The sequence below is a fragment of the Gymnoscopelus braueri genome, assembly GCF_963280865.1.
Source record: "Gymnoscopelus braueri genome assembly, chromosome: 6".
NCBI classification, from domain to species: Eukaryota; Metazoa; Chordata; class Actinopteri; order Myctophiformes; family Myctophidae; genus Gymnoscopelus; species Gymnoscopelus braueri.
The window spans coordinates 24,073,295-24,087,864 of record NC_137607.1 but is presented as its reverse complement, the minus strand read 5'-3'; the positions used below and the strand labels follow the sequence as shown (position 1 = coordinate 24,087,864).

Genomic DNA, 14,570 nt, shown 5'->3' with positions numbered 1-14,570 from the left:
TCCATTTATTTGATGTCAACATATTTAATATTTACACATTTCATTCAACTTTATCCACCAGAGAATGTATATAATTACACTTTCTCCAAGGTAATATAACTTAAGAATCTTCTGACTTGCCCTTTTAATGGATTCTGACTCTGGCCTAGCTGCCAGTCCTATTAACAACCACAGAATGAGCTGACACATACTCTGTAGGCATGATACACATACTGTCACAAGTGTGTGCATACAAACACACTTATTTTAAAAACATAAATACTTATTTAGAATGGATTGTTCTTGACCCAATAGATCTCTGAGAGTATAACTTACTGTGGTACAGTAATGCAAACAAAAACAAAAAGGATATAAATAATCAAACGTACAGTATGCTGTCAATATATACACAGGAAAAGTAAAACACACAGATGACTCATTATTTTATTGCAGCACCAATGAAAAGTTGAGAAAAAGATGTAGTATATAAAAAAAATGGTTCATAAATTAGAAATGACCAAAGCAAAATAAGTACTCATACAACAGAATAAATCTTGATGTAACCGGTACATACAACTTAAAAGGAAAAAATACTAACGTGACACAAGTGTCTTTCCTAGAAGGCAAATGAGCGGAGTAGAGGTAGAGCACCATCTGTCAAGATGAACATGTCTATCTGGATCGGACAAAATCATTTTGTTTTAATGAAAACTGCAGGAGAAAAAAAGCCTTTGATTGGAAATGCAATATTCAAAAACAGTCACACGTTATCCACATGCTATTGCACACTTAAGGAACCTTTGGTTAGACAGTGCTCCTATTTAGAGGCCTGGCACTCTCCTCTGGCTTAGGCCCCTTGGTTAGGATGGCTAGTGTGAAAGATTGGGGAGTGGGGGGGGGGGGAGGTATGAGTTTTGACGTTTAGATAGGTTGCTGCATGGATGGGCCATACCCTGAGATCAGGGACTAATATGGGTCCAAGACGCAGCCAACCCAAGCACCTTTTTGACACGCAAATAAACACACATATTTTACACATTTATTTGATAAATATTAGTATACACTGTTCTCCTTTGGGCCTTCGTGGCCAGGGTGTCGTCCCATAGAGACTTAGTTCCTCCACTGAGGTCTGCCATTGGCTGGACAGGGTGTTTGTCATTCTCACAAACAAACACCAGATGATGGTCTCTCCCACGTGGAAGCAGAAACCAATCTCAGCTTTGGTGTTCAAGCCTTTCTTTGGTAGGCAGACATGCTGTATGGGAGGCCCGTGTTTTACTAGTTTATATAAACGTGTTAGTTGCAGGCGATGTTGGCCTCAAAGGAAGCAGACCGGTCCAACTTCTATATGTCGCTGGCTGTGGGGTTGTGATGTCGGAAGCTGCTGTACGTCTACGATTGGTAGATGACGACTGTCCTGAGTATAGAACAAGTAATGTGACTGGTGCCAGCTGCCATCGTGGATCTGTAAAAAGAAAGGGAACACGGTATGATGAAAAGTGTCCCAACACATCTCACGTGCAGTAGCAATTAGACATGTTGTGTCTATGCATGCATTGAAGGAAGCATGAGCTCAGTTCGGGGCTCTCCCCAGGCTGGCAGAGGGAAAGGAGCTACAGCTTAGGCAATTGGTACTGGGTGAAAAAACGGGTTACAAAAATCGTGGGATAAAAAATATTTTTTTCTTTTTTTTTGTAATACATTTTGTGTCTGCTGCAAGGCAGGACACAAATTCTTCAGGCAGTTTGAGTAAAGGTTAGACATCTACGCATCAATTCTTACACTATAGGAGTGGTTCTTCAACATTTGCATGTCAAGGACCCCCAAATTGATGTATATGGCCACGACCATCCACCTGAAAAGATTTTGTGCCAGGGACCCCAATGAGAGAAGATTTGTGTTGTTTTTCAAATAGCAGATCTACAAGCTCACACAATGTGTCACATTGCGATGTGATGTGAGTTTGCTGGGGAATTATGCTTGGGAGCCCCTGGAATACCCTAAAGGACCCCTGGGGGTCCCCGGACCCCACTTTGAGAACCACTGCACTATAGGAACTATGACCATGATGGAAAATGCAGTCTAGATTGTTTTACTGTTGTCTTTGATATGTTTTATTTCACATCAGCATAAATCATCAAGAAAGAAAGCAAGATGAAGGATAGAGGTTTGCACTTAATGGTCAATATTTCAACCTTTTACATAAATCTTCTTTTCCGGGGATCCCTGGTACAAAGCCTTTTCAGATGGGGGTCCGCGTACAAATACACAATCAATTTGGGGGGGTCCTTGACTTGAAAAAGTATGCTCTAAAAGTATGCTCTAATGTTCATTACCTTGCAATCATCTTGTAGCACGTGTGGTTCAAGTAATGTGTCCGACTCAAACATCTGTCCGCTCCAGCCACGGAACTTCAGCGGGGCGTCGTCCTGGGGGATCGGGCCGCCGGCACTGAAGCTGTCTGCGGTACTGTAAGGTGGCTCACTGAAGCAGTGGACTGTGATGCTCTGGCTGGCCTCTGTACTCAGTAAGTGGAGAAACTTCATTTGGACTTTCCCCAAACCAAACACCATCTGTGAGATGTCCAACCAAAGGAAATAAGTACAATTTCAATGCAGAACCACGTACCAATAACTGATACTAGTTAAAATCATTAGCAAAACTGCATAGTAGTGCATTCATGGTCTAAATAATTGTTGCAACTATTTATACACATTTGACTGAATAAAACCCATCTTTATAGTCATTTTGAAACATTGTCCAAAGAACCAAATGTATAGCTGAGAATGGGTAAATGTTTTTTTGTTATATCCTTTGCATCATTAATTTATTAACATCTCTATGAGTGGAGCAGCAAGCATTTTGTTTTCTCTTTTCTATTCAGCAATTACTGGAGGTATGAGATGTGAATGATTTTACCACTTAATTCCATCTTACCTTATTAGATGCCACTGGATGTAAACAGGTCTGCCCTCCTGCAGTGAAGTTACAGAAAACCTCAATGGCATCAGATGTACAGCCAAGATTGGGATCAATCCAAAAGCGGCCTACAACACAAATCCAAGGAGAAAAGGAGGGAGAGAGAAAACAATCCGAATTTTCAATAATGTTCAGTAAGTCCTGCGAGAATAAACCGTATTAATGATTTTCAGCACCTGAACAGGACGACAACAAGACTAAGGGCCCTAAATTCCATGGCAATCCAGCCAATTTTGAAGATGTTTCTTGAGACAAAAGTGGTGGACGGATGGATGGACAGACCACCATCCAAAATACAGATAGAAAACCTCTTGCATTAGCAGAATAAAATTAGAACTCTGGTAGGGTACGGTACCACACGTACCACACACACACACACACACACACACACACACACACACACACACACACACACACACACACACACACACACACACACACACACACACACACACACACACACACACACACACACACACACACACACAGGATAAAACACTGACATAGGTATATGATATTCTCACCATCAGTGAGCTTTTGATGGCAGTCCAGCAGGTCTTTACAGACACGGGCTGGGTTCTCCCGAGTGCCCAGAGGCTTTTTAATGCTCTCTATCACACTGCTCAGGTAATGCAGAGTCTTGAGGATGTCCGAGTTCTGGTCAGGCAAAGCCATCTCAGTGTTCTGAAAACTCTTTTTAAGATACATGCAAATTCATCACTTGTCAGTTCTCTCAGATTATAAACAGAGGCTATAACAAGCAGTGCAAAACACAAATGGTCAAGCATTATTTGTTCCTCATTACATTAAGATGCCAAAATAGAGTATATGCATGATGCATCCATCCAGTCATCCATCTATTATGGCAATAATCCATCATTCACCCTGACAACCTATCCATCTAAATAAAAATATATTACCTCTGTTCTATAGGCAGTGTTGGAGTCATCTGGATAGAACTGCCTCTGTGGGTTCAGCACATTCAGTTTAATAGTTTACAAACAATATAAGTTAAAAAATATGTATTTATCTATATATATGCATCTATATATATATACAGTACAGTATATATATAATACCCACCCACACAAATATACAGTATATCAAACCCCATTGTATACATAAATCTCAAAATGCAGCTTGATACTAGAGGGAAATAGTAAAAAGTGAGTCATACAACAATAAACAGTCACATTCCTGACCTCAGTGGGGGGTACGGTACACTAACACATTCCACTCAGTATAAACACCCCTGATTATCATAAAGTCTGTGTAAACACAAAGGCTGCCCAATTCAGCCTTTTTTCAACCTTCAGATTGAACAATTCATACGGCTCACACAGGGAAAGGAAGTCACTCAGACAATGGGAAACTGTGGTAACCCATCCAAAGTCACTAAAGCTAGGAGAGACATTATAGGCTGGTTTCCACTACAGGGCTAACAGGGCTTACTCATCACCAGTATTACACAATAACTGTATCCCCGGATCAACATTACTAGAGTCCTTTTCACATTTTGTCTCCAGGAGAGATTATTTGTCAGCTTGACTAGTTCCCTGCAAACACATCGGATCTGGTGCCATAAGGACGATGTGTTGACCCTCACTCAACTTGGCCCTGCTGTCAATAGAAGATTGTTGCTGCTTTTTCTCCCTCCCAAAAGAATGTAGCTAAGCTTGGCCTGGCAACAAGCCTGGGTCTTGGGATAAAAGAGAGATGCTTCAGCCCAGCATGAATGGAAAATATCAAACAGAATAAGCACACTGCACTCTGAGAGTGTACAAATGTAACCAAATGGACCCTTACACTCTCGGAGTCCCAACTCCCAAATTGATTAATGAACACTGAGGATTTTACTGCGTACATTGCCATTCAAGGGAATACTCCTGTCATCATTAGGAAGACGACTAATGGCTGATGATGTCTTCAGAACATTAACAACTCACGTGTCATTAAAGAAGCCCTCTAGAATGTCCCTTTTATTCACCATTCAAATGCGCTGTCATGTACTACTGCTTTCAAGTTACAATCAAAACAGCTCAGTAGAAAAATAAATCGGGTCTTAGCAGATTATTTTATGAGGCCTGGACATATGCACCCCCCCCCCCCCACCTCATTTGTTTTCTTCAAATAATCAATGTCTGAGGAAGATAGTTGACTTACTGTGGGACCAGGCTCCCCAGGAGGTCCCTGTTGAAGAAAGAAAGATGATAGATATATAATATTCTCATGGGGTAAAATAAGAGGTTAAAAATATATTTTAATAAAGAATAAAATGTGCCTTTGATTAGCAACAAGATTCACACACTTATTTCACAATGGATAACTTCAATGCGTTCCAATGGGGAGTTCCTATTCAAGTATATAATGTAATATAATTTTTATCAAAACTAAAATCCATGTGTTATCATCTTAGGAGAGTTGATCTGACTGTTATTTGTAACATTACTTCATATGACCTAAATCCTAGATCAGATCTTGTCCTCTTAAAATGACATGCACACTGTGTGTAACTGACTGACTGTAAAAAGATGTTTAAAAGTTTAATTTAAATTTAAATTCAATTCATAAGATTACTGTGCCAGTTTAACCACTTTATACCGGGTGTTGTGAGCTTGTAGATCGGATATATTCGCAATGGGGGCCACAGCCAGAGGCTATGGCTATTTGGTGGTAACATTTTTATGCTCTCAGAGTTACAGACCTGTAAGGGTCCATTAAGAAGCCCCTCAAGGAACCATGAGGGTCCCTGGACCTCACTTTGAGAACCAGTTATATTGCATTGAAATAAGTTAACTTACTCTGGGACCTGGATATCCCTGTGGCCCTTGAGGTCCCTGAAAATCAAAATCATATACAATCAAAATGTTAAAAGATGATTTGTTTAAGAGCAGACACTAAATCTGTGTAAAGGGAATTCACATCTGCAACAATAACTTGGCTTTAGCGACCCTAATCCCTTTGCTAACCTTAATCGACAGTTTAATTGTGTAATTGTAAAATCAGCATATAAGTGTATCTTCTATAGGCAGCTATTGTCATTACATAAATGATGCTGAAAGCAATGAATGTTTGACAGTCTAATTGGTGTCTACTGCCCCCTCTGGTTTACCAGGGAACTGGCATAGTCAAACATAATCTTTTTAGAGCCTGGGCCCTGTCTCTCTCTCTCTGAGAGAGAGAGAGAGAGAGAGAGAGAGAGAGAGAGAGAGAGAGAGAGAGAGAGAGAGAGAGAGAGGGGGGGGGTGGAGAGAAAGGGAATGTTGTAATTTGTTTAATTCATCATTGTACCAAAAATGTAAGAATGAGAGAAGTTGTGCATGAATGTGTGTGTGAAAGAGAGGGAGTTTCAGTGGGATAGAGTCATAAAAGCGTTTACACTACAGAGTGAGGACTGTGATAGAAGAGTATATATGATGACCCCTCTGTGGCTTGCAGTGCTAACATTATGACAAGGCATTTCCTCAGTACTGTTTATATGAGCTGTGCTGAGAGTACAGTAATGCTCCATGGGGAGTACAGCAAGCCACCTTGAAAGATCTACCTTGACCGAGACTCAGCCATAGAACTATGTGCTGTCACTGTGGGAACGTGTTATAAACAAAACTACCAGTGACACACGTCCAGCTGTCATATATCTATAAACACCCTGTATCCATCATTTGCAGTGGATCTTTTAACACACACGCAAGAAAGCATGCACGCACGCACGTGCACACACAATCACACACTCACACACACGCACGCACACACAAGCACACGCACACGCACAAAGTACTGTTGAAGGGGGCATATCTTGTTCTCTGTCAAACATTCACCAAGAGTTTGGAACACCAGTCTAACACTAGAATAGAAATAGCCATCTAGAAAGACTTTGTACATTTAGCTGACGTGTTTGTAGATCTCACCATTTCACCATTGCTTCCTGTTGGACCCCTAAACCCCTGTGGAAAAGAAAGAAATACATATTTTCAACATAACAGAGTATCACACTTTACTCCCAGGTGCCCCTTAATTCCAATGGTTTGCTTGTGTTGTTGCTGGTTAGTAAATTGCATGTAACATGATTACACACACATACACACACACACACACACACACACACCACACACACACGCACACGCACACGCACACGCACACGCACACGCACACACACACACGCACACATCCACGCACACATCCACACACACATCCACGCACACAGAAAGTACTGTAAGAAACCTACAGCTTTTCCCATTGGCCCCATCATCCCATCAGGGCCGACAGGTCCACTGAATCCCTACAACAAACAATGAAAGAAACAAACAAACAAGCATTTACCACAACCAGGATTATCAACAGAATACATATAGGCTTGAGGATCCCCACTCTGCGCAATCTAAGGGCCAGTTAATTGAGCATCATTCAATTGCAATTATACATGGCTGTAGCTTACATTCCTTATCAGAGTGATTGCACTTTTGGGGCTTAATTCCCAGTGTTCCATCTGAAGAGAGCACAGTTGTGAACCCATTATCTGTCTCTCTATTTTACTCACCATTATACCCAAAGGGCCTTTGGGACCTGGCACACCTTTCAATCCAAAATCTCCATTCGGGCCCTGTCATAAAAACAAAAAAAAGCCTTGTCAGATATACTCTATAGATATACTGTATACTGTATACATATAGATATGTATACATCACACACTCTTGGTTCCCCATCTCATGTCCTATAATCGGGTTATTCCCATCTCCTCTATTATATTATCTCTCTATAAATGCAACTCTGTGTGACCAGTCTGTCTGTCTGTTTGTCACTCGCATATCTCGAGAACCACTCGACTTCTTGTGTACTGCCGAGGACCTGAGGGAGTACGGTCGGATTGGCGAGCGTCCATAAATAATCAATAATTCATTCTAATTGAATTCTATAAATTGTGCAAATCTGCATGTGCGTATCTTGTTAGTTGTAAGTTCTTCTTCATCTCATCTCATTGGATTTCATCTCCTCTTTCTCATATAATCTAATTTGACAAATCTTGCCCCCTGTCCTCATTTCCCAGTCTCTATGTTCCTATCAACTCATTGTCTCCTCTCCTCTCCTCCTGTTTGATAATTGGATAGTTGACCCACTTACAGTACCTTTGGGCCTGGAAACCCCTGTAAACCAGTCATCCCCAAGTCTCCAGATTGTCCCTGCAAACAAAGAAGACACATTAGAACACAATGAACTGGTAAGAGTGACTTGAAGTGAATCAATTTACATGTATGGCCTATCATAGATAACGCTATCTAGCAACTAAAAATCTGACTAAATGGTCGGAGCAGCTGGAAAATCATTCATTCATATTATTTCCTGACAAACACATTGTATAACAAAAGCAGAGTTTGAATAGGAATTAGGAACTGGCATGACGTGAGAAGTGTTGTGTGAGTCATATAGTTATCTATAAGTTATTAAAGCAAGGACTCATTTTATTTAAAAAATTACAGTGTGGCCATGGGTCAAGCTGTCTGTAGCTGGGTTTGTCTGTATGTCTGTCTGTATGTCTCAAAAGTAGACCGATCACAGCTCATGCTGCAATGTGCATGACTTCACAAAACAGAAGCACCTCGGGCTACCAAAGCTGTGTTTAAAGTGTGATTTTGAGAACTGTTTTGCCATACAGTGAGAGGGAATGGAATCTCGTCTGGTTCCTCGATCACAGAGCACAGAAGCAACAGATAAAAGATGATATCATGCTCAGCTATCTATAAAATCCAAGGTTCTACCAAGGTTCAACATCACGTTCACCCCAATTTTATATAAACCCCCATATCCTCAACCAATACCCCAGACAAAGTTGGTCTTCAGTTGCCCTCTCATAAATGTCCTTGTCCAACGCAAGAAAAAAGAAACTGGCAGACACAAGAAGTGGGTCACATGGAAAGCCCTATGTCTGGGTCTATAATTGCACATACACCTACTCACAGGTGTGTGCACATGGTGTGCACACGCACACGCACACACACACACACACACACACACACACACACACACACACACACTCGCGCGCGCACGCGTGCACACATGCAGACGAGGACAAGAAGTGGGTGTCTACACAGGACGTCTGTGTCTGAGCTAGGTCTGTCGTCCATGGTGGCAGACACTGTGTTTGTACAGCCAATCATCCACATCCTCTAGTCGGCTCTGCTTTCTGGCCAGCGGGTTTGGCCTAGATAGTCCACTCTCTGAAAAGCGTAAGGGGATCGGACCCAGGGGCCAAGGTCTTGTCTCTATTTCACCACCATCAATGGAGGTGACCAGGGGAGGGCCGACACACAAGGGGAATAAGGGTGGGGTATTCTGTGGAGTTATGTAAGTTAACCAGAGCACCTCATTTTCAGGTCCCTGAAGTGCCAGGAGATCTTACATAACCAAGCCTTGCCAGCTGGAATGTGTCAGACACGCACATTTTTAACCCCACCGCAGTTGGCTACTTAAACCCCTGTGCTATATTTAGAGATGGATATAAAAGATTGTATTGTTATTAACTTTGGGGCGCCCTGGTGGCTCAACCAGTTAGTGCATATAATTCACATCGTTCTGGGTTCAAATCCAACCAAACGTTCAACCCATTCATTCCCGTCTCTCTCCATTCATTGTAATGTCTAACAGTAACAGATAATATCCAGTTGCAATTCCAGGTAATAGCTTAATAATTAACTGTCACAAAAACACTAATTAAAAGACACACTGGCCTTAGAATGACCAATGACCTTGAAATTGACCAGACCCTAAAAAAAAATATATATATTTCATGGTCAACAGTACGGCACTAGAAGGTGTCTCTCAATGACAACGCCAATTGAGCCATGGCTCCCCAACCCTTCGAGAGAGACCTGTTCAAGACAAGATTATTGGAAAAGATTTTTATATACAGTGAGTATACTCACCAGTTGTCCTTTTAGTCCTGGGTCTCCCTTCCTGGCCTGGTCACCTGTGGCCCCCTCCATACCTTTAATTCCTCGGGATCCCCTCTCCCCTGGCAAGCCCAGCTCTCCCTGGATAAGGAGAGGTCGTAGAGGTTGTAGATTGGCAATTTACAAAATCATTTTGAAAAATGTTTTCTTTTCTTTTTTTTATAAACTCCAAAACAACTCTCACACAGTAATCCAAATGTTGCATGCTATAAGCAGATTTTTCAAATGCGTATATAGTTTTGCTGTTGTTAAGCTTGGCCCACTATTTAATTCAATTAATCAAATATTGGAATATTGGATCAGGAATGCGACAACATTTTCAAGGCGTCACGGGGTGAGTAAAATGATTAAAAGAAAGGCATTTTGGGGGTGAACAATTCCTTTAAGTGGTCTCAGATTGTTGGGGGTCTATTGATGTTGTTTTTTCATTGCTTGTTTTCTCTATATAAAAAGAAAAAAAGAAAAGGTTTTATGATTGCTATTGTGGGTGGTATTGTACCTTTTGACCAGGTGGTCCAATCTCTCCAATCAGTCCAGGAAGACCAATTTCTCCCCTGGGTCCTGGACGTCCATCAGGGCCCACCTGCCCCACATTACCCCTCGTACCCTGAAACCACACACACACACACACACACACACACACACACACACACACACACACACACACACACACACACACACACACACAACAATCAGTTCCTGAATAGAAATAATAAAATGAGAAAAGCAGTTGCTGTGCTGAGGTGTGACGCGCTGGAAGGGGAACGCCATAATACTCAGGGCTGAACTTGAATGAAATGCAGTTAAAGATGAGACCAAAATGAATTTCTGAAGGATTTCATTTAGAGACAGACGTTCATTCAACACATCATTCATTCAAGAAAAGCAGCAAGTTAATTATTGTGTAGAATGTGAATCATGTGAATTATATTTTGCCTACTGAGCAGTGAATTTGACTACCCAAAGCAAAATGGAAATGGGAAAAGGGTTTTTTAAAGGTATATCGTAGGAAGAGTACTTTTTGTATAATACATAATAATTAAACTAATTAAGCCATATTTCAACATACATCTATATATCTATATCTATATCTATATCTATATATACAATTGGCAAGTGGCAAGTGTGGCTGTGTGTTTGTTTGTTTGTCTGTTTGTTTGTCGGGATCTCCAATAAGTTAGGTTTCGCTTTTGGTTTGCATCTTGCAGTTAGGTTTCACTTTCGGTTTGTGTGTTGCCAAATCATGTGCGAGAAACAAGCACCGGTGTTGCAATGAACGTTTACACACTCTACTGTCTCTGTCTCCGATGTGCGGGCCAGGCTACTAGATGGGAGGGCCGCGTAGAGGCCCGAACCTCTAGTCTCATACATATGTCCATTCGAACATACATATCTATGCACAATTCAAAGCTGTGTCTGCATTATATTCCATTTCAACATACATTTAACCACATGAATAGCAGGGTTGGGACGCGTTGTGGGTTTGTAGCACAGCTATTTTCTGCTAAGACATTTTGTAGAGGGTAAAAAAGGAGGGGGTAGTATAGAGCCCTGGGGGACTCCAGTCAATAAAGTACTGTATATAGGGTTTAAGTGGTTAAATCTGTCACTCAGGGCTGTGAACCACAGGGCTGAAGTCGGCTGGCCTTTCCATAATATTTCTTTACAATGTGCTTGTGAAGTGCCGGTAAAATGACTGACTGTTGCTGAAGCGCTTTCTTGAGCCACAAGGACCACAATGGTTTCCTGCTCCGTCAGAGCAGTGGAGGTGGCAGATGGGAGAGAGCGATATTAGAATAACAGATTGAATGGGCTGACCTCCGCTGCACATCCAGCTTCTGTTTCTGAATCGCTGTGAGGTAAAAACGGATAAATCATGAAAAAATAAGCCCCCAAATCAGCAGGAAGTGGTTTGGAATTACACCCGCTGAAAGGTTTGTTGGTTGAACCCCAATCCTTGGAACTCTGGGGAGCTCTTGCATAAGAGAAAAGGCCACTGTGTCTGTCAGCTTAATAAGATCTGTCAGAGATTTAATCAAGTCTGACCCGGCGTCTCACCCCTCACATGCAGTCTTGACGTTGTACTCACGCCTGGATGTATGCAGAAAAAGCACATAAAGTACATGCTCATAGCACATGGAAGAAACTTGCATGGTTAAAGGCAGAAGCAGAAAGAGGCACTGAAGCCGTCTGCCATAAACAGATGCATTCAAAGAGCGATGGGAGTATAGTAATAAAGTATAGGTAATAACACTAGTGAACCTTTAAAATAGAGACAGAATTATAAGGGTTGAGGGCCCTATTTTGGGGAGACAGGTGAACCGGTGCCAAGTGCGGTCAACCACATGGCAGGTGGGGTGTGGTGACACGACCTCGGGACTTTGTGGACTGGAGAAGTTCAGAGTATGGGTTGATGGGTTGGAACAGGGGCCATCCACACTGTTTTGCTTTGCGGCAGCTGTTGACACCAAATTTGCAATGCGCTGCTGATTTGCATATGACACGCCCCCAATGCAGTGGTTCTGAAACACTTTCACGTCAAGGACCCCTAAATTGATATGTATTAAGCCCAAGCCCCCAGAACCCAGTGGTTTCATTGAAGCCAAATGGTGGCCATTCATGGTAGTGCAGGCGCGTGCAGGCCTGGGGCTTCAACACATGAACGAGAAAACGGTTTCGACCAATGGGGGAGACTCACGAGCATGCGCACGAGCTTGCGCACGGGGCTGCGCGCTTCTGTGACGCAAAACGCGTCACTGTGACGCAAAACGCGTCACAGAAGTGACGCGTTTGGAGCCCCAAATAGGCCTCGCCCACCAAATTTCCAACCCGGAAGAAGAGTTCAAACAGGCCCATGCGCTGGGTGAGCAACTCAATGCAAGTGGATGGGAGGAGAATTCGGGTGCCCTCTCTATTATTTTTAACTCTATGATTAAGCCGCAAACCCCCATTTGAAAATCCATTGCGCTAGGGGCCCCCTTAAGAGAAGATGTTTGTTGTACGATTAGATTTAGTATAGAATTCTACGACCGTCTATACCAGGGGTTTTCAACCGATTTTGACCCAGGGACCACCATCCTGACTAAGAGCAACCTGGGTACCACCACTATTGTGTCGGGTGGGTCCATCATAGACCCACCCCACTCAATAGTGGTGGGGGGTTTATGCACCATTCCATGGGTTAAGAATACGTTTTTTTTCTTACTTCTTACACACTAATCACACTATCTCAGGCTACATTCACAGTCTAAACTTGCTAAATCAATAAATACGTTGTACACACGCGTGTATGCTGGAAACTAATTCTGTGCACATTAGCAGCGACTGGATGTTTACATACAAGCAATCTGGGAACCCATCGCCAAATAAAAAGGAAAAACAGCGCCCTCTGCTGTTTTTTACTCTTCGGAGAGCAGAATCTGTTCTTGAGAGATTAACATACGAGAAGTCACTTGACTTTTTTAAATTTTAGGTTCGACTTAAGTTCATTATTCATTATTTAGGGGCGGCAGTGGCTCAGGGATAGAGTGGCTGGTAGAGCGGTCGGATGGGAGCCGTGAGGTTCACAGTTCAATCCCGGGCTCCCCCCGAGTTAGTGTCGAAATGTCCTTGAGCAAGAACCCGTAATTGCTCCCGATGAGCAATTACGGGACCAAGCCTTGCATGGTTTCCTCCACCATCGGTGTATGAATGTGTGTGTGAATGGGTGAATGTAATGCACAGTCTATGTAAAGCGCTTTGAATAAAAGCGCTATATAAAATGCACCATTCACAAACAAGAAACAAGAGTAGCAAATAAAAGTTAAAAAAAAGAAACGGACCACCACCGGTTGAAAACCCCTGGTCTATATGCTGTATTTTGATTTGTTTGATGAAATATAAAATAGAACTTGAAAGTTTTTTGTTTTTTTGTTTTTTGCTGAGTTTTTTTTGCTGATCAACTGCCCTACTGCACCTATTCTCGTGCACGGCAAAAACCACTGCGCCATGGGAAATGTCCTGTCTGCTTCATGGCTCATCCAATGTACCTGTCCAAAAACAGGGCCCTTGGAGTCTAGAATCCCCAGTAGCAACATCTAGTGATCTCATATAAGAAGCCCGCTGATTCAACTTGATGGCTAAACCAAAAACATCAGCCTTGAAGAAAAAACACCAGTTCTACCACTTTAACCAATATGCATGTACTTGAGACATTGTCACAGTAATGTCGGTTCAATTTCCGCTCATGACATACGGTATAATGCCTTTCATTCCCCTTCTCTCTCTTCTACTTCCCATTACCCCACACTATTCTATTCAGTCCTTTAAACAGGGGTCTTTTCTTGTTTGAGGAGCTAGATGTGGATATAAGGAAAGAAAGACAATGAGATAGAAGATAATTGATAGCCATGATGGAAATCATGATGGCTTGGTAAGCCCGGGAGATGATGAGGATCTGCTCTGCAGAGATTCCCCCTCAGTCTGCCAACAGAAGCAGAAAGAGGCCATATTGTGTTTCCCACCACAGTGGTATGTAGTGTGAAATCAGTCTGTTTCCTGCCAAGCTCTCCCTGTGCTGTGTGAGAGCCCTGTGTTCTACTATGCAATAAAAGACTGCAACTGGATGACTGAACTGGACCAATGGCTTTCAGTGATGTAAAGTAGCTAAGTACATGTACTCAAGTACTG

At 42.3% G+C, this 14,570-nt stretch overlaps 1 protein-coding gene across 1 annotated transcript in view; it reads right to left on the bottom strand.

Moving 5' to 3' along the window:
* The window catches only part of col24a1 (collagen type XXIV alpha 1 chain), a 151,252-nt gene continuing 136,682 nt past the window's right edge, over nt 1–14,570 (bottom strand). The window contains exons 48-60 of the mRNA XM_080430719.1: nt 10,402–10,509; nt 9,876–9,983; nt 8,082–8,135; nt 7,496–7,558; nt 7,184–7,237; nt 6,867–6,902; nt 5,760–5,795; nt 5,122–5,148; nt 3,879–3,923; nt 3,483–3,651; nt 2,917–3,026; nt 2,316–2,552; nt 1–1,444 (exon numbers count right to left, since the gene is read on the bottom strand). Coding sequence (XP_080286845.1) covers nt 1,298–1,444; nt 2,316–2,552; nt 2,917–3,026; nt 3,483–3,651; nt 3,879–3,923; nt 5,122–5,148; nt 5,760–5,795; nt 6,867–6,902; nt 7,184–7,237; nt 7,496–7,558; nt 8,082–8,135; nt 9,876–9,983; nt 10,402–10,509 — 1,194 coding nt within the window. The 3' untranslated portion in view covers nt 1–1,297. The remainder of the gene's footprint in view (nt 1,445–2,315; nt 2,553–2,916; nt 3,027–3,482; nt 3,652–3,878; nt 3,924–5,121; nt 5,149–5,759; nt 5,796–6,866; nt 6,903–7,183; nt 7,238–7,495; nt 7,559–8,081; nt 8,136–9,875; nt 9,984–10,401; nt 10,510–14,570) is intronic.